Raw genomic sequence first — 19,147 nt, 5'->3', positions numbered from 1 at the left:
AGAGAGAGAGAGAGAGAGAGAGAGAGAGACAGACAGACAGACAGACCATGATAAAAATACACAGAAGGAAAAGGAGAGGGCCTCCAAGTATTCGGCTATCATTGGCGGCCCAAATGCAATACTTTACTAAGTCTCTATGTAATCATCTCCCAGGCTTTGGGGCAGTGGATCAATACAAAGTTTGTTGCTAACATCAAGGACAGAAGTGGGTATAACACAGCGATGGTCCAAGAGACATCTTTGGCACACCAAATTCTTTCTTTATCCTGTCTGTTCTGGCCTATCTTAGAAGTCCTTGTCCTAGCCTTAACCCTGAAGTCAGACGAATAAGCAGAAGCACAGCCGTCTCTCTAAGCCCTGCCTCACCCCCAGCCGTTTAGTGTAACCTCTCATGAATGAGCTCTGTGGTCACAGTGAGAGAGGATGAAACCTGGGCTAGAGCTGAGCTAAATTAGGAGTGGCCAGTTTTCATGGATGGCTCCAAAGGAGATATAAATACAAATCCGAATGGGGGAAGCCTCTATGATTTTTCAGCAACAATAAAAATCTTAACTTTAAATATTTACATAATGTCTGCAGAGTATTTCCTCACTCGGATTTCATGGATGTGGAAGTGAAGATGTGTGTATGCACATCAAAATGTCCATAGTGATCCCTGTGGAACACAGGGAGTCAGGATGTTTCGCTGTTAGCTCTGTATGCAGACTGCAAACATTCTCCGACTTTCTCCCCTTGACCCTCTTTTGTCTCAGTGACGACTTGCAAGCTGTGCTCAGCAAACAGAACTCACTGATACAAGGTGTCTAATCCTTGAGAAATGAAATTCCTTCTCAAACAACATATGTGTACCTATACCACACATGAAAGTTACATATAAGAAACATGCCACAGTGTATTGATAATTTAATTGAGCCTTTAAGGTTAGTCCCTGTCTTTAGAAATGCTTGGAGGGGCGGAGCTGGAGCACAGTGGAATGGTACTGGTCCAGTACCTGCGAGGCTCAGGGTTCCTTTTGTAGGACTGTAATGGTGATTATATACTATTACTTCTTAGAGCTGCCTGATTAAAAAGAGATAAACATTTTTTTCCTCCAGAAACTCTTTTAAAAGTCACCAGCAAATTCACTAATACAAACTGAAAAAAACAATGGAGTAAGTATTCTGGCCAACTAGACTAGAGCTGTCACTTCAGTCCTTTAAAACCCAGGGTCCTGGGTCTCTGTCATCTGCCTCCATTTAGTATGAGGGTTAAGTGGCACTCTCAGAGTCCATGTGTTACACGTGTGAATTAAAATGTAAATGGAAGGCATGATGCACATAGACTGAATTTTCAAGAAGGTCCCCTCAAGAGCTCCATTCCCTAGTTATCCAATCAGATGTGAATACAGGCTGGTACAACTCCTACCGGATTTCGCAGCTGTAATTGAAGCCCCATGTCAGCTGACCTTAAATTACAGAGATTATCTGGATGGGCCCTCTACAAGGAAAGAACTTTCTGTGGCTGATGGAAAAGGAAATCAGATTTGAAGCACGACAATGACTGGATGAGTTGTGGCTGGCTAACAGTAGGGACAGGCAGCCGAAAGCAACCCCAAAAGCAACCCCCGGGAAGACAGTGGTCTAAATCTGCCTGCGACCTGTATGAACTTGAAGTGGGCACTTACCCAGACTACAGGTCACAACCCTGCCCAGACAACACCTTAATTTTGGTTTTACAATACCCTGAGCAAAGAGCCTAAGCAAGCTTGTCCAGACATCTATCTCCACAAAACCACAAGATTAAGAAATGCATCCTGTTCTGAGCCGGCGAATCTTTGGTAATCTGTTACAAGACAGCAGAGAATGGCGGCAGGTATTTTATTTCCTTTTCGGTATTAGTTTTAAAGCTTTTTTTTTTTTAAATTATGAAGTAACATATGCTAATTTCTCAATCTTTTTATTCCCTGCAAATAAACACTGCTCACAATTTCTCTATCTTTCCACAAATTCCTTATGAATATGCATGAATCCCACAAGAGTGTATACACGAGCATATGTACATTAAAATGTGCACACAGACATAATTACGACATGTAATTTTTCTCACTTATTTGTGCATTTTTCCAGCACTGTACATAAAAGCCTATTATTTCCTTTAGTACAATTTCTGCTGGCTTTATATACCTGATCATATACAAGCCCATCGCTGAATGACAGGTTAAGTAAAAAGACTAATAACAACTTACCTTCCTGCTTACTAGTCAGAGGCAATGCTAACGTTTATAATTTCCTATTGTTTTAAGGAAATGTAGGGAAGAGGTATTTCCATATATAGATTTATTGGGTCAAAGGGTAAATACATTTCACATTTTAAGCAAAACTATAAGCCACTAACCTCACAGTTACACTGATCCATGTCAGCATCTTCTGCAGTGTGAAAAAGGGGCTGTTTTCCCCTATCTTCCCTGTTACTGGATTCAACAAATAAAGTACTGCAGCCTACTCCAGGTAAATGATACCATCTCACTCTTTTGGCTCAAGTTGTTCCAGGATGTCAATCACGTTACAAGTCAATTTTTTTGATGGCTCCCCTCCCTCATGATAGGCCATTTACACCATTTCCTATCCGCCCACTCACCCCTTGCCACCCATCTATGCCAGCCCTTTGTACATTAAAGCCATCAGGTGGGCAATTACTCATAGACAAATATATATTCCACACTTAGATTTCTTTTCACTCTTAATACACAGAATTTTTCATGTCAGGAAATATGTCCCAGTGTCTTCCACTGGAAGTTCTGAATGAGCCTTAATGCTTTGAATCTTCCTGGAACTGGGAGCCTGGCATTTTTCACTTTTCTTGCTTTTAAATGGCTGTCCTGTTCCGTGTTCTTTCAGGAACCTCTGGGCTCCCCAGAACATCCTGTGAATGCCTCTCTTCTGCTGAATGTTCCCGACATAACCAATTCATGGAGATAATCAGCACTGGATGCATTTATAAGACTCCTATGCCAGTGGTCAGTTTACACTCCCCTCCCTTAGGAAAACAAAGTGGGTGCGGCTCTGGATGATAGGCTAATAGCACCTGAGCGATGGCAGCTTTGCTATCTGTTTTCATGGTGGCATCTGATCAGCCTCACCAAGCACCCTGGATCAAATACAGGCAACAAGATAGAAGAGTAAGCCATGGGAAGTGACAAGGCACACACTAGCAGGACACCATGACGAACTGGCCTTCTCTTCATTTACATCTTCTTCATTTTTACTACACAGAAACAGGGATCTGACAGGTTGTGATAAATGCCACTTCTCACAAAAAAGAAAGAAAGAAAGAAAGAAAGAAAGAAAGAAAGAAAGAAAGAGAGAGAAAAAAAGAAAGAAAGAGAGAAAAAAGAAAGAAAGAGAGAGAAAGAAAGAAAGAAAGAAAGAAAGAGAGAGAGAGAGAAAGAAAGAAAGAAAGAAAGAAAAAGAAAGAAAGAAAGATCTGACAGATGTTACTCCTCTGAGTAACAACCTGGCTCAGTAACAAAGAAAAGCACTCAAACCCTGAACAACACACCACTCCTTGCTCAGAACCCTCAGATTACATTCTATAACCAATGCAGATTTTTTTTAAAAAATCAAGCTAAGGGAATATAGAAGGGGAATAGCCAGGTAGTGGTGGAACACGCCTATTATCCCAGCACTTGGGAGGCAGAGGCAGGCAGATTTCTGAGTTCGAGGCCAGCCTGGTCTACAGAGTGAGTTCCAGGACAGCCAGGACTACACAAAGAAATCCTGTCTTGGAAAAACCAAAAAAAAAAAGAAGAAGAGGAATAAACAATTAAAGGATCATTACAGCCTTAACCACATACTCTCTCTTCTCAATATTAGAGCTAAAGAAAACCAAGGCAATAAAAACCTAATCAACAGACACATAAATGTTGGGAAATGGACATCAAACACCACAGAGAGGAGGAAGGTCACACACTTAAAATCACTGTTGAGTTATACTTAACAGAATCTATCTTCCACTTAGCACTTAGTAAGACTGCCAGGCCCTGGGGTAGACCTCAGAAAAACAGAAGGGTTTAATACACTCAGTTCCAGGCCCTACAGAGTCTGTTCTTGAGTGACTGTCTGTAGGCCTCAACTATCATGACAATGACATAACAAAAAAAAATGTTCAATCCATCTGGGTGTGATAGCACACACTTTAAATTCCTGCACTCTGGAGTCAGAGCAGATAGATTTCTGTGAGTTCAAGGATAGCCTGGTCCACAGAGTAGGTTCTAGGCCAGTCAGTGTTACATAGTGAGATCTTGTCTCAAAGGAAAAAAATATATATATGTATACAGAGAGTAATAATTTTAATAATTGCATGCTTACTCATTACATAGCTTTGGAATTAAGTAAAATTATCAATAGCTTCACGCTCTCTCTCTCTCTCTCTCTCTCTCTCTCTCTCGCTCTCGCTCTCGCTCTTTCTCTTTTTTTTAATATGTGTCCTATATGTCCCTCACACCTCTTTAAAGTAACTATCATAAAACTGGTCCTTAAATTTATTCTCTTTCCTCTAACTAGAGTCACCAAATAATGGGGGAAGACAAACCTCCAACTAGACATCTCTCACTATCAGGTAAAACCTTCAGTTCCAAATGGAATTTCTTCATCAATCCCTCCCCACAGAGCTCAAGAACGATGTGGAAGAGGAGGAGGTGGGGAGCCTGTGAAAGCCGAAAGGGGTGCATTACACCATGAAAACTGTCTTCTAGACACAACAAGACAGCCACATATACAAACTCATAAAGACTGTGGCTGCATGCACAAGGCCTGCACAGGTCTAAGACACTTAAAGTCTCAGCACCAAGAGCGGGAGACACTTGCTCCCACCCCTAACCAACAAGCTATCTCAAACTGACATTTACCTGCAAAGGAAAAATCAGTTTCCTAAATGAAGTCTCCCTGGGAATTCTTAAGGGCAGACCCCATGCTCAGCAGTAGATGACAGACACAAAATGAACTCATTGGTGATTTTGGAGATTTTTTGGTCTCATATTGCCTTGTTTGGTCATTTTTTTTTTTTACCTTACTAGCCTTTTGTTTGTATACTACAGTTTACATATAAAGTAGATTTTGAGTCTTTATGCTGTGTGTGTGTCTGTGTGTGTGTGCACATGCACACATATATGCACTTTTGGTATTTTTTCTTTGTTTTCTTACGTGCTTTTGTGTTGTTTATTCTGGTTCGTTTTGTTTATTTGCCTGCATATTTTCTAAAGAGAGAAAGAGAGAAATATGAAGTTGAAAGGGTAGGAAGAATGTGGGAGGAAATAAGGAAAGGAAAACCATAAACACTGTATGAAAAAATGTATTTTCAATTAAAAATATAAACTATTTCTCCCATCTCTCACTAATATATATATAGTAGGTAATATATAATATCATATATATGTCATGTATATAGATACATTTTAGTTCTAGTAATAATTAAGGAAAAAATGGCATACATACGTCTTGTGTGTGTGTGTGTCTGTGTGTGTAAACGAAACAATACCCATAGCACCACATTAATTTCATGTGAATGGCTGAATGGCTAAGCAACATTCTTTTGCAATTTGCCTTTGTTGCCCAACACTATATTTGAGTTTCATCCATGTAGACATGTGCAGGGCTAGCTAGTTAATTTGTTTTCTCTGCGTGACTGGATCAAAGTTCATTTATCCATTTCCCAACCGATTAAACTTCAGGCTGCTTGAAATGCCAAGCAAGGATGAAGGGTGTCACGGCTGGAGTTTAACCGCCTTCCTGTGTACACACCCCTTCTCCAGCGCTAGCTCTGGAGGAGACATTTCTGAACACTGCAGTCCTTTTTACTACTTTATAATTTTCTTGTACCTTTTCACTGAGTCACCATTAAAGTTCTAATTTTTACATTTATTTATTTAGTGTGTATGTGCATGCTTGTGTACAGTATATGGGTGCAACCTAGCATCTGCTGAGGTCAGAGGGCAAACAGTGAAAACTGTGTCTTTCCGACCATGTGTGTAGCAGAGGTTAAGCCTGGGTCATCAGGTGCCACTGCTGCCCACAGACCCTTTGACACCTTTTAATTTTGGTCATTCCAAAGCATCATCTTCTACCCATCATGGACTGCAAATACCTCTGTAGCCAAGGACTGCCTGCTAGACAGCCAGACACTTAGCTTTGAAAGCAAGATCGTCTGAGGCTCCATTGGTATCACTTTAGAGTTTCCACTGGGAGCCATGGAAGCAGGGCTACCACCTCATTCAGGAATCTGTCCTGAGCCATACACACCTCCTACAGCCCAGATCTTCTTCCACATCCCAAAGAGGTAGGCAAAACCTTTCTACTCCTCAGCCTTCGCCTGCCTTTCCATTTCTCTGTCTCGCCAATCATTCAGTTTTCATCTTGAATACTAACTTTATTCCTCATTAGGGACATGTTCCAGATTAATAAAAATGGACCCGTGTATTAGAATACGAGTTAATATCTTCTCTCAAGCAGACTGAGCCACTGGTGTAGCTAGAAATCGATTACTATAAGTGGGCACAAGGTGCCCACTTTTCCTGTTTCTTTAGCACTTATCAAGCATGACTATTCCAAACGAGAGTTCTTTCTTTTATCCCTTTGCTATCTACCCTGCCCAAATCTTACCTATTTTCAACATCTTGGCCAAGAGGTTTATTGAAACTCTTCCTGACTTTTCTGTTAAAAGTGGCCTCCCCACCATATACACTACTTTTGTCAGAGAATTGAAATAAAAGGCATAGAAAGCAGTTTCCACTGAATAGCTTTAGTGTTTCTCATCCTTATAATTCTACAAGGACTTCAAACTTCTGGCCGCTCCTGCATCTTCATGATCTAGACCAGGATTTCTCAACCTGTTGGTTGCAACCCCTTTAGAAGTTGCATATCAGGTATCCTGTATGTCAGATAGTTACGTTGCAGTACATAAGAGTAGCAAAATGACAGTTAAGTAGTAGCAGCAAAGTAATTTTATGGTTGGGGTCACCACAACATCAGGAACTATAATAAAGGGTCACAGCATTAGGAAGGTTGAGAATCATTGGTCTAGACAACAACCAGCTATTTTAACATATCCATAATGCTTAGTTTTAGGGGGACCAGGCTGAATCTTTCTGAACACTTTTCTTCTTCATACTGCTGTGTTTGAAGCCCCTAAAGATATCCTGAATGGACAAATGGGTCTGACAATGTAACAAAATTTAGCAACAGAAAACAAATTAATTACAGAGAGCTTGACATACAAAAAAAAATGTAATCTGTTATCTCAGAAAGAATAACTTAATAGTACCATAATAGGGAAATCAAGGCAGGTATAAAAAACACACGTAGGTCTCAAAAGGTCTAGATTGCTTGCTTTTAAAAGACAAAGAAACAAGAGAGTCGTCAGTTACCTGCATGAGCAGAGAGAGGTGAGTGTGGTCTAGGCAATGCTGGAGACTGGCCATTGCCTATCAAACTCTTCCGGTTGCTTGTTCGGCAACTGTCAGAAGGAAAGAAAAACCAGGTGAAGAAAAACACACCACTACTATTTGAGCAGATTCAAAGCTGACACAAACAAGGATGCACACCCTCCAGGACCTCCTCATGCTGTTGCCAACAGCACAGAGAACTATTGCATGCTCACTAATATGGAATTGAGACCTATCCCCTGAATGTGAGAACCCATAATATATTCATACAGCATAGCATCATCAATATTCCTCACCACAGCAGAGCTACAATAGAACATCTTCTCTCAGCTCACATCTGCATCTACAAGGATGTGTCAGGCCATAAACGCACGTGATAAATTAAGGATTCAGATTAGCGAACCACAGGTAGAATCCTTGTTGACATGAAATTTCTAATAGGGAATCATATGCAACGAAGCAGAATGGCATTCATCTTACAGTGATGCACTAATTAAAAGTCTAATTATTTAGACAAATTTCATATTTGTGCCTTTTGTCAATAAAACAGTCGATGCCTAAGATAAATGCAGCTTGCCGCTCACTCGTTTTTCATCTTGTGTGCTACATTCAAATTCCTTATTAAGGAACATGTTAGGAAACAGGAAAATAGATTCCAGTGTCTTAAGACAGCAGTGATGGCATCTTCTAATCTGCTATTGGCTGTATTTGAATATGTGGTAAATGGGTTCATATATATGGATACAAGGTACCTACTTTTTCCTGTTTCTGCTAGTAAGGAGATATCAGATGAATTTCAAGGTAACACTGCACAAGCATCAAAGACAAACCCCAGTGATGGAGAGGTGGATGTTTTCTTACATTTGTTTGCCTTCTTTAATACACATTAGTCATTTATTCTCCTGGATCATTGTAGTACCCAGAAAGAGTAATGAATTCACAGTTCCATCTCGACCTCACCAACAAGTGTTCCAGGCACTGAGACTACACAGAAGCCACTTTCCCTTTGTCAGACTTGACCATAATTAGCAGAATCTTAACTCATAAGAGGCCCTGTGCAGCCATGCTCCTGAAGGCGTCTGCATGAGCGTAGGATTTGATATTTCAGGGTTTGTATACATCTTCAACCCTGCCTGGTGAGGATGCAAAAGACATCACAGCCACCCAGAAGACTAAAGCAGAAGGATCACAAATATAAGGCCAGCCTGGAGTCCAGAGCAAGCTCAAGGCCGGCTTGTGAGACATAGTGAGACTCGTTTTTTCATTTTGTTAAAAAACTACAGAACGGGCTTGGGAAATAGTTCAGTATTCAAGCACTCGTCTAGTGTGTAAGAGAAGCCTAGGCTCAAATCCTCAGCAATAGAAAAATAGACTAGACAATTTGAAAGGACTATTCCTAATCTTCAAAGAACACATTTCAAACCTATACCAATCTCTCTCAGCAACACCGACTGGGGAGTCAGTTGGCTTGATGTTTGCTGTGTGTTATCACTGCCAACAATCCCATACTTAGCATTTCTTAAGGTCAGGCTGCATGGGTTTCTTTTCCTTGTTGCAGCAATCAACATCCCCTAGCATTATCTGTGAGTTTAATTAACATCATGTTTACTTAGCCTTAAAGAAGCTGTTGAATGATGATAGGCCCCTGGTAGTTAATTAGGAAGGTAGACTGCCATATTATCAGCTCATCTATCAAGAACTGTGTTCTCAAGCTATTAAATTCATAATCATTAAGTCTGATAGTCTGATTGTTTTTCAATGATACTACAGAATACATTTAGTGTTAATTCAAATTAATGCCTCCTCTCACTTCAGGAAGGGACCATTAAATATACTAATCTGTCAATGTTCATCAAAGAAATTAGAAATGATAAATTCATATCTTGGAAATTTCAGCAAACTTTCTCGGGCAAATCAACTAAATTTCAGATTAGTTATTACAAAAATAGGCATTGAAATTTTTACATTTAATATTGAATCTATGTAATTCATAAAGAATTCCTCAACATAGTTAATTAGTGTTCCTATATGTAACTAAAATGAATGAATATAATCGATAACCCAGTAAATATATAATTTATGGATGTCAATATTAATTATTATTATCATCACATATTAATGTGACTACCCTATAACTAAAATTAAGAAAGGCTATTTCTCAAATAAAACTTAAAAAAAAAACATTTTCCTAAGAATCCTATAAACTGGTTAGTCTATATGTATTATATAATAGTATATTACTACTATAGCAAGCCAAATAATAGAATAATAAAATAAAAAGCCCTCACAATCACATCAGTTATTTAGAGTCTATCAGCAAGCAGTGAAAGGGTGAGTTAATCTTTAAAAAGAAACATGCAAGTAAAACCTGAAAGTAGGTTTTATTGAAATAATGAGAGGAAGCTGCAGAGATGGCTCAGTGGTTAAGAGCACTGACTGTTCTTCCAGAGGACCTGAGTTAGATTCCCAGCAACCACATGGTGGCTGACAACCATCTGGAATGGGATCAGATGCCCTCTTCTGGTGTGTCAGTGACAGCATACTCATTTTAAAAAAGAAAAAGAAAGAAAGAATGAGAGATCTATCTCCTCACATACAAGGTGATTTAAGTATCCTCTACAACCTTTGACACTTTCCACAGGAAGGTGGAGATGTTGTTAAAAGTGTAATACACTAGGAACTTTTAAAACTCTCTCAACAATCCAAGAGGAAGCCTTTAAACATAATCTGTTCCGATGTGGTAAAACCGAGTTGAGGAAATACAGGTCACAGCAGATTCCTGTGTGTACACAAGATAAATCTCTATACTTAGGACATAGGATTTTGACCTCACGATGAACTTACTGCTACGATTCTTAAAGGTAAAGCGGCACTTTATTATATACTGAATCCTGAAATACCTGGAGCATATGTGTGGTTGTCCCCCCATCTACACACACACACACACACACACACACACACACACACACACAGCTCAGTGTGACTTTCAGTGTGACTAAGTTCTTCTGGCTTCTTCCCAAGCAGTCATCCATGGAAAAAGCAGGCATCTCCTACCAAGTGAAACAGTAATGCCACATCTCTTCAGCATAAATCTCTCATAATTCATCCTAATCCCAGCACTGCACCTTGTTAAATGTTTTCTCTAGTTTGGATCCTCAGCACACAGGTCAGAAAAGAAACTGAAGAGACTTGCGCTCATGCCGTCTATGTATTCCAACATAAAATGCATTATTCCTCCCCAACTCTTCCAAGATACAGCCCTCTCCTCACCCGACCCAAACTTCTAATAGCCTAGCCAGTGTTCACACCTCCAAAGTATCCCCATTGCAGATCTCCAGTGGAAGCGACACAAGAGAAAACTTACTCTTCTAGTACATAGTATGCTCTGCTTGTCCTACAGAATTTAGGAGGTGACTGTTTCGTCACACACTGGGATTTCTTCCTTGTAAAGCCAGAATTTAGCAAGAAGACAGCTGCTTACAACTTGACACAAAGGCAGAGATAAACAGTGGATTAGGACAAGCATGATTGTCCTTAGTAACTACTCATTACTCACTCCCTGGTTCCTCCCTGGAAAGATCCACCCAGGGACAAAGACAGGTACAGATGAGGTACAAAAAGAAGGCTTTTTTTCTCCCTCTGTCTCTCCCCCATCTCCCTCACATTCGCTCGCACACACACACACACACACACACACACACACACACACACACAAACTTATACCTCCACGCACGCACACATGCACACATACATACACATGGCACAGACAGTGCACCCTGCCCACTACAGACCTGGGACCTGGGAGGAACAGGATGAGGGAAAGATGATGACATCACTTTTGAGTGAGCTGGCCAGGCTGGCCACTGAACAATGGGAGGCAAGAGCTCAAGACAGAATTCTGTAAGAAAGGGTGTCATTCTGCTGGTTAGCAGTTGAGGGACAACTTTAGAGTGATGGGAGCACTGTGATTGGCTGAATGGTTTTTGTCCTGCTATTTGCCACTAAGTCCATTGCCACCACCAAGATCTTCACAAAGCTTGGGGCACCTTAATGGCGGCTAGCAGATCTTCCCTTTTGGATGATAAAGAAAATGCTCACAGGTTTCATTATCTAAGCCAGACCAGATGCAGTGAGGACAAACACATCTGGTTATCAGGCTGATGTTGGGAAAGGAAGGCATATTTGGTCCATGGCACTCACACCCCATTTCTGTCCAAATTGTCTTTAAGCTCAAGTTCCCTAGAAAGGCTTCGGGGCTCAGTGAATGTGTGACACCTGGATGTGTCACTTGTCTTCTGGCAAAAGAACCTATATCTCCTGCCAGGTCTCTGAAAGCCCAGCAGGCCTTGACTATTTTAAATTATTCCAAGTAGTTAATTTTTTGCTTAACTTTAAATTACATTTACAATGAGACATGAGTTCTTAGCATGTCTGGTTGTCATAAGACAACTGAGCAGACCAAGCCCCGCTGGCTGTAACCTTTTAATTTGTAACTGATTGGAAAGGTCAACACTGAGTACAACCTGTCACTGACTACCATGGAGAGGTAAGAGTCACAGCGAACCAAGAAGAGGGCAGAGAGAAGTCCAGCTTATCATTTTTACCTTGATGGAGATTTTGATAAATTTGCACAGGAGACCAATTACTGACCAAAGCTACACTATTCAGAAAACATCTGCTATTTCCTAACACGATGGTAGAATCGAACCATCTGAATATTCCTTAAACACAGAGGAAGGCTGAAGTATTGGAGACTGGCCATCATCAGGAGGCAAAGGCAGTCTAATGAGCTGCTGAGTAACTAATATTATATACACTAATATTATAACTACAGCTTCCATACTGTTAAAATCAAGGGGTTTGCCCACATGAGAAAACTAGTAAGAAACTAGTTTCTATCCAAGAAATCTTTTAAAAGAGAGAGAGAATGTAATAGTCTCAACAACTCTGGGATGGATCATTATATCATTTGTCGTATCTATTTCAAATCTTTTTGAAAAAAGAGAATTCCCCCACTCCCTAAACATCTTCTTCTCTACCTCTCCAAGTTGGCCTCAAATGTTTGCCCCTCTTTCGGTCTCCTAGATGTGAAGTGCTGAGATTCTGGTTTATGTGTTGCTGGGAATCAAACCCAGGGCTTCCTGCTCAATAGGTCAGCTCTCTACAGACTGATTTATATCCCAGGCCTCCTTCCTTCACTGTTGGTACTACAGCTTGTGAACATCTCTCTCTCTCTCTCTGTGTGTGTGTGTGTGTTTACAGGATTATGTTAAAATTTTTACATTTTTACTACTGCTTTCAGTTATCAGGAAAACCCCACAATTTGGAATTGCACACAAAGAGAATGAGTAGGTTCCTTTAAAGACCTGAGCATCTCAGTATTCCTACTGACTATGCTATGGTAAAATGTTGTTTCCGTTAAAGCCGTCGAGGATGGGGAGCAATGCAAATGGCTCCTGTCTTTGAATGTATAATCTGTCTCCTTGAAGTACAACTGACTCCCTCATAGAAAGATGGCCTAAGACAGTCAATGTCCTGTTAAACAGAAAGCAGTTTCACATCTACAAGCAAATTCATTTCATAGTTCCTGAATGACTATACATATATGTTCATTTAAAAAACTCATATAATCTGTCTTGTTATGTCACTTTTCTCTAATTAATAAGTTAATAAATCTCTGAATATGTTCACTTTGTATGAGTTATGTTTTGAGTATATATATATATATATATATATATATATATATACACTAACTTACTTTTTCTCTACTCAACATTGTAATTTTAAGCTTTAATTGTGGCAACATAAACATGGGTCTGTATTCATTTATTTTTAAGGTTATCCATTTGAAGCAAATTTTAGGATTCTTAAATGCACTAAAATTACATACTGTAGACCTTCCTCCTTTCTCCTTGCGACACTGAATATGTAGGAGCCCGTGCTTTTGAGAATCTGATTGCAAAATACTTGAAAATGTAATTGAAGGAAAAATATTGTGCAACAGCAAAACAACATTCCCTAAAGTCTTTGGACACTTTCCCCCATGTCCTGGTGTTGCTTCCTGCACCCTATGGCTTAGCTCTACGTTCCTTCTGTGGAAGTTTCCCATAAACACTTTGTCTTTCTGCTGTCATTTAAGCAATCCCTTTTCTGGGCATCTTCAGTCTACATCTCTAGCTCCTCTCCAATAGCACAGTCACATGAAATAGCTGGCTGGATAACATCATTCCTGCCTAAAGGAAGCAGAAAGCAACCTTTTCTGAGCTTCCCTCAGCTCCACAGGTGCTGTCACTCATTTCAAGACAATATTCGTGCTGGGGTCTTCCCTATAGCTCATCAAATCAAGGCTTTTGTTACTTTATCCAGTTAACTATTTGCTCAGTGTGCAGATATTTTAAAACAGGCAGTGTTCTGAACAAATCTACAGTTCTCTTCTAAAGTGGACGTAAGTACCGCATACAATGTAACATACATCGCATGTGGAATGATGATGGAGGAAAATCATGCAGAAACTGTGGCTGGGGTACCAGTAAGGAAGGCCAGGATCTTACCTAAATAGATGTTCAGGGAAAGGCCTCACTGGGGAGCTGGTATCTGGTAAAACCAGGAAGTAAGAGAGCAAGTATGAAGAATAAGCACAGCCCCTGGGGCAAGCGGGTTCCAGGAACAGAAGCATGCCAGCATGCTGAGATGGAAAGATCAGTGGAGAACCTTAGGTATCGAACAGTAGACAGAAGCCAATGAAGATATCAAGCTTGCAGACCATGGTGTAGGGAGTCTGCATTTAGTCAGAGAAAGGGAAAGTATTAAGGATTTTGGGCATAATTTGCCTTTAGTTTTAAAGAAAATCATTCTGGATGATAAGCTGGGACAAGGGAAGAAGGAAGCAGAGTGAGGAGTTAGGAAGCAAGGTCTATGTACATCCTAGATGAACACCATGTTTAAAATATAACATTTCCCTCTTTAAAACTTAGCAAGATGGCCCCAGATTCAATGAGAGCACTATGCATTAGCCTCTGCCTCCAGGATGCTGGAGATAAGGTCAGTATGGAAATGGATGAAGTCAAGGGCATTAGCTCTTTTAGTATTTGCATCAGCACAATGAGCACACATAGTTATGAGGAGGATGTCCATACTGACCATCTTGATACATGAACTAAACTTTTCCATTAGCAGACAGATCCTTCCTAAAGGCACGACTCATACTAGAAATGAGTAAGTTCTCATACTGTCTTTATTTATGAGTAAGAAGTATCAACAGATTCCAACAGCTACTACAAAGTTTGAGTAAGCTTTCAAAAGTTCTGAAGAAAGTAATAGGAAAAATTTACACACATTTAAATAGACACATATACATGCATACATAATTAAATATATATGACCATAGTCAGGGTTTCTTGAAAATACTAATCCATTAAGATAAGCCCGTACTCAAGCACCAATCCCTGACACAAGTAATGACAATGTTATGCTTGCAGACGGGAGTCTAGCATGGCTGTCCTCTGAGAGACTCCACCCAGCAGCTAACTCAGAAGGATGTAGTCAGTCATCCATAACCAAACAGTAACTCTTATGGAAGAGTAGCAGGAAGGTTGGAGGCCCCAAAGGGGATATGAACTCCACAGGAGGACCAGAGAGTTAACTATCCTAGACAGTTGGGGCTCTCAGAGACTTAACTATCAACTAAAGGACATACATGAACTGGACCTAGGCCTCCCTGCATATTTGTAGCAGATGTGCTGCGTGGTCTTCATGTGGGTCCCGAACAGTTGGAGCCAGGGCTATCCCAAAAGCTGTTGCCTGTCTGTGGGATATATTCTAGCTGGGTTTCCTTGTCTGGCCTCAGTGGGAGAAGATGTGCCTAGCCTCACAGAGACTTGATATGACTGGGTGAAAGGATACCCAGAGAGGCCCCCACTCTCTCAGAGGAAAAGGAAATGGAAATGGGGGAAGGATTGTGAGAAGGGGTTACCAAGGGGGGGGCAGTAAGTGGGATGTAAAATGAATGAATGAATGAATAAATAAATAAATAAATAAATATGAACATCATAAAAATGAATTTTGTTAGTTGAGGGATAAAAGTGACCAAATATTATAAAATAGAGTTAAAATAAACTAACCCTATAATTTTTTTTTTTTTAAAAAAGATAGGCCTCCAACTGAGGTTGAGCCCAATTTTCTATCTTCACACAAGAGAGACAGATGAACATACAGATATTAGGGAGGCCCTACCCCAGGAAACAACTGTTTATGGAGTGTCCTTCCTACATATAAGATACTGTGAGGAAGAAAGGGGAACTCTCTCTAAGCCTCAAGCCTACGAATGACCCAGTGATACTCATGTTCTGAAGGTATAAACAGGCACATGTTGCAATCTGAAGTATGAGACAAATTACCAATCCGTTCTTAAATATACTTTCATAATAAACACTAGAATCATTTGCAGCATACAGTATATGACTCACTGCAATCTATTCAGTGGTTCATAGGATTTGCTTCATAATCTCTTAATGATTTACTTGACAGAAATGTCTTTACAGTTTGTCTTCTAGGACCAGACCGGTGAGATGGCTCAGTGGGGAAAGAGGCTTGCTGACTAATGATGCAAACTTGACAACCAATCTCTGAAACCTACTTAAAGGTAAAAGAAGAGAACCGATTTCACAAAGGTGTCCCCTGACTTCTGTATGTGCACCGTGTCATATATCCATCCTATAATAATACATAAAAGGTAAAATTTATAAAAGTTGAGGTCTCCTAAATTACTCTCCATTTTATAGCTATTTTAAAGACAGACAGGCCAGAACAGCTACTGTTGATATGGCTGACAGGATGAGCTAGGAGGTCACATTCTTATCCTGTGATTGATGGTTGCTGACACCGATGGTGTTGTAATACAGTAACCATGGTAAACAGAGTATCCCTCTGGGACCCTGTCTTCATTCAACATAGAACCTGGCATTCAACATGTTGTTTAAATTCGAGAAATGGAGAATCCCTGAAGATAAAGTTCGTATTTTTTTTTATTATACTGAAGCCCTCTGGTTAGCTATGAAAAGACAGAAAACAAAAATGATTTAAATAGAGACATTAAAAAGGCAGGGGTAGGGGGTGGGGGCAGTGCTGTGGACTGGATCCAGGTCTGGTATGCAGTTAACACCTCTTGGCTTCTCTCTAAACTACATCTCAGCCAAAGGTAGGTTAACTAATTTTTTGTTTTGTTGTTTTGTTTTTGTTTGAGACAGGGTGTCACTATGTATCCTTGACTGGCCTGGAGCTTGATGATGTAGCCCAAGCTAGCCTAAAACCCACAGGGATCTGCCTGCCTCTGCCTCCGGGTGCTGCTGAAGATTAGAGGTGTGAACCACCACACCTAGCTATGATGTAAGTTAAGGGAGTGGCTAAATACAGTCGCCCCCTTGAAGAAGTTTATAATTTAACTTGTAGTACCAGTCAAATTTATAATACCAAACTGATGTAAGGGGATGTTTAAATAGCCCGTTCCTACTAGATGGATCGAGGCTAAGCACGCAACTAACTAAGAAAACAGAAATCTGTGGAATCCCCTTACTGGAACGAGTCTTTCTGAAAAGCATCACAATGGGCTGCAGATTAATTAAAAGAAAGGACAAGCACAGTATCAAAATCAAGTAGGAAGCCGGGCGGTGGTGGCGCACGCCTTCAATCCCAGCACTTGCGAGGCAGAGGCAGGTGGATTTCTGAGTTCGAGGCCAGCCTGGTCTACAGAGTGAGTTCCAGAACAGCCAGGGCTACACAGAGAAACCCTGTCTCGAAAAAAAAAAATCAAGTAGGATGTGAATGATCGGATGGATAAAGATATGGGCCGATTCAATGGCTTAAGATGGTAAAAACATGAAAGCAAAAAGCCCTAAGTCTCAACACCCTTGAGCTTGTTAGTGCAGAGTATTTGCCAACAGAAATGGTAAGAGGTACCTACTGTGTCTGCATGCTCTCTCCAGGACTCAGATCATTAAGTCAGGCAGCTATCTACATGGAGGGTCTTTAAAGGCTAGGAGAGTGGAAGACTGACACCGCTTTTGGATTAAGGTTATGATGTCATGTGAAGAAGATTAAAGGCATCTAATTAGGAGTGTTGGGTGGAGGGTGGGAAGAGAGGACTCTAAGGGCAGATAATTATTATCTCTGATATGAGAGCCGGAAGGTTTGTCCTCTATCTTTGGGAATCTGCTCAGAGGGCTCACTCTTGCCCAGAGGTTGCAAGGGCTCATTCCAGACTCCAAAGGTCTAATCTGTGCTGCCAAGATAAAGAGATGTTATCACCAGCCCAGGCCTACTGGCCTCAGGGCCATCAAAGTGACAAGTAGAAAGAGTTGAGGGAGGGGTGGACCTGGTGGAGCCAGTTTTTTAACTGGAGGAAAGGTCAGAATCAAACTGCAAGAAGACTCTGTCAAGCACCAAGAAGTCTAAGGATACATGGGAATTAGGGGAAACTAGACGAAGCACTAAGTACCTGCTTCTCAATACTTCCTAGACTCTCTCTCTGTGTGTGTGTGTGTGTGTGTGTGTGTGTGTGTGTGTGTGGTGTATTGCAGGGAAAGGCTGGCCTCAAATTCCCAATCTACCTGCCTCAGCCTCCCAAGTACTGGGATTCCACACATATTAGGTATATGCATTAGATCCAGATTTTTTTTAAAAACTCCATGTCTTGTAAAATACATGGGAATATCAATCGTACAACATAATGTATCTTCCTAAGTAGCAGAAAAGCAACTTCAAATCCTTGGATAAAAATGACTATAGTTGGGTTGGAGAGATGGCTCAGCAAGCGGTTAAGAGCACTTACTGCTCTTCCAGAGGTCCTGCGTTCAATTCCCAGCAACCACATGGTGGCTCACAACCATCTGTAATGGGATCCAACATCCTCTTCTGGTGTGTCTGAAGACAGCTACAGTGTACTCATATAAATAAAATAAGTTAAAAAAAAAAGACTATAGTTAGTTCAGTGGCTTTGATTTATCCCAGTTCGTAAAAGAGATGATCAGAAACAAACCTTTGAGAAATGAAACTTAGAGTGTGGTAGGTGTAAGACAAAAGCAAGAAAATAAATCCAATCGTTTAAATCTAATGTTCTATCTTCCTTTATTAACCTGGTCCTGCTGTACGTCATGGATGTCTTCTGGTTTTGTTTCGTTTTTGTTTTTTGAGACAGGGTTCCTCTGTGTAACCCAGGCTGTCAGGGAACTCAGAGATCCACCAGTGCTGGTGTTAGCAATCAGCCTCCTCCACAGCCAGCCAGAGGGGCCCAGCAGGATTCAAGGAGTGCACTGCTACCCCTGGCTTCACTTACAATGGTTTTTAAAAACTGGGGAGGCAAGTAGATCTCTTGGAGTTTCAGACCAGCCTGGTCTACAGAGTGAATTTCAGGACAGCCAGTGCGACAACAGAGAAACCTGATGTTGAAAAGCCAACAAAACAAAACACCAAAAGAAAAAAGTTTGGGGGGGGGGGATGGGGAAAAGGGATAACATCTGAAATGTAAATAAATAAAATATCCAATAAAAAAAAAGAAAAAAGGAAAGAAATGATCAATAACATTAGAGAGCTACTTTGGGAACTGTTTTGATACGCAAATCTTATTTGGACACACACATATATACATATATATACACACATATACATATATACATATGTGTGTGTGTGTGTGTGTGAATCACAGATGAGGTATAAATATTGATCTATCCATTCTAG

At 40.5% G+C, this 19,147-nt stretch overlaps 1 protein-coding gene across 1 annotated transcript in view; it reads right to left on the bottom strand.

Moving 5' to 3' along the window:
* LOC114634821 (microtubule-associated serine/threonine-protein kinase 4) overlaps nucleotides 1–19,147 on the bottom strand; it is a 166,609-nt gene that overhangs the window by 106,728 nt on the left and 40,734 nt on the right. The window contains exon 2 of the mRNA XM_028783425.1: nucleotides 7,400–7,488. Within this exon, the coding sequence (XP_028639258.1) occupies nucleotides 7,400–7,488 (89 nt within the window). The remainder of the gene's footprint in view (nucleotides 1–7,399; nucleotides 7,489–19,147) is intronic.

This window comes from Grammomys surdaster, unplaced genomic scaffold, assembly GCF_004785775.1.
Source record: "Grammomys surdaster isolate TR1022 unplaced genomic scaffold, NIH_TR_1.0 99, whole genome shotgun sequence".
Taxonomy (NCBI): Eukaryota; Metazoa; Chordata; class Mammalia; order Rodentia; family Muridae; genus Grammomys; species Grammomys surdaster.
This window is presented reverse-complemented; position numbering and strand designations above follow the sequence as displayed.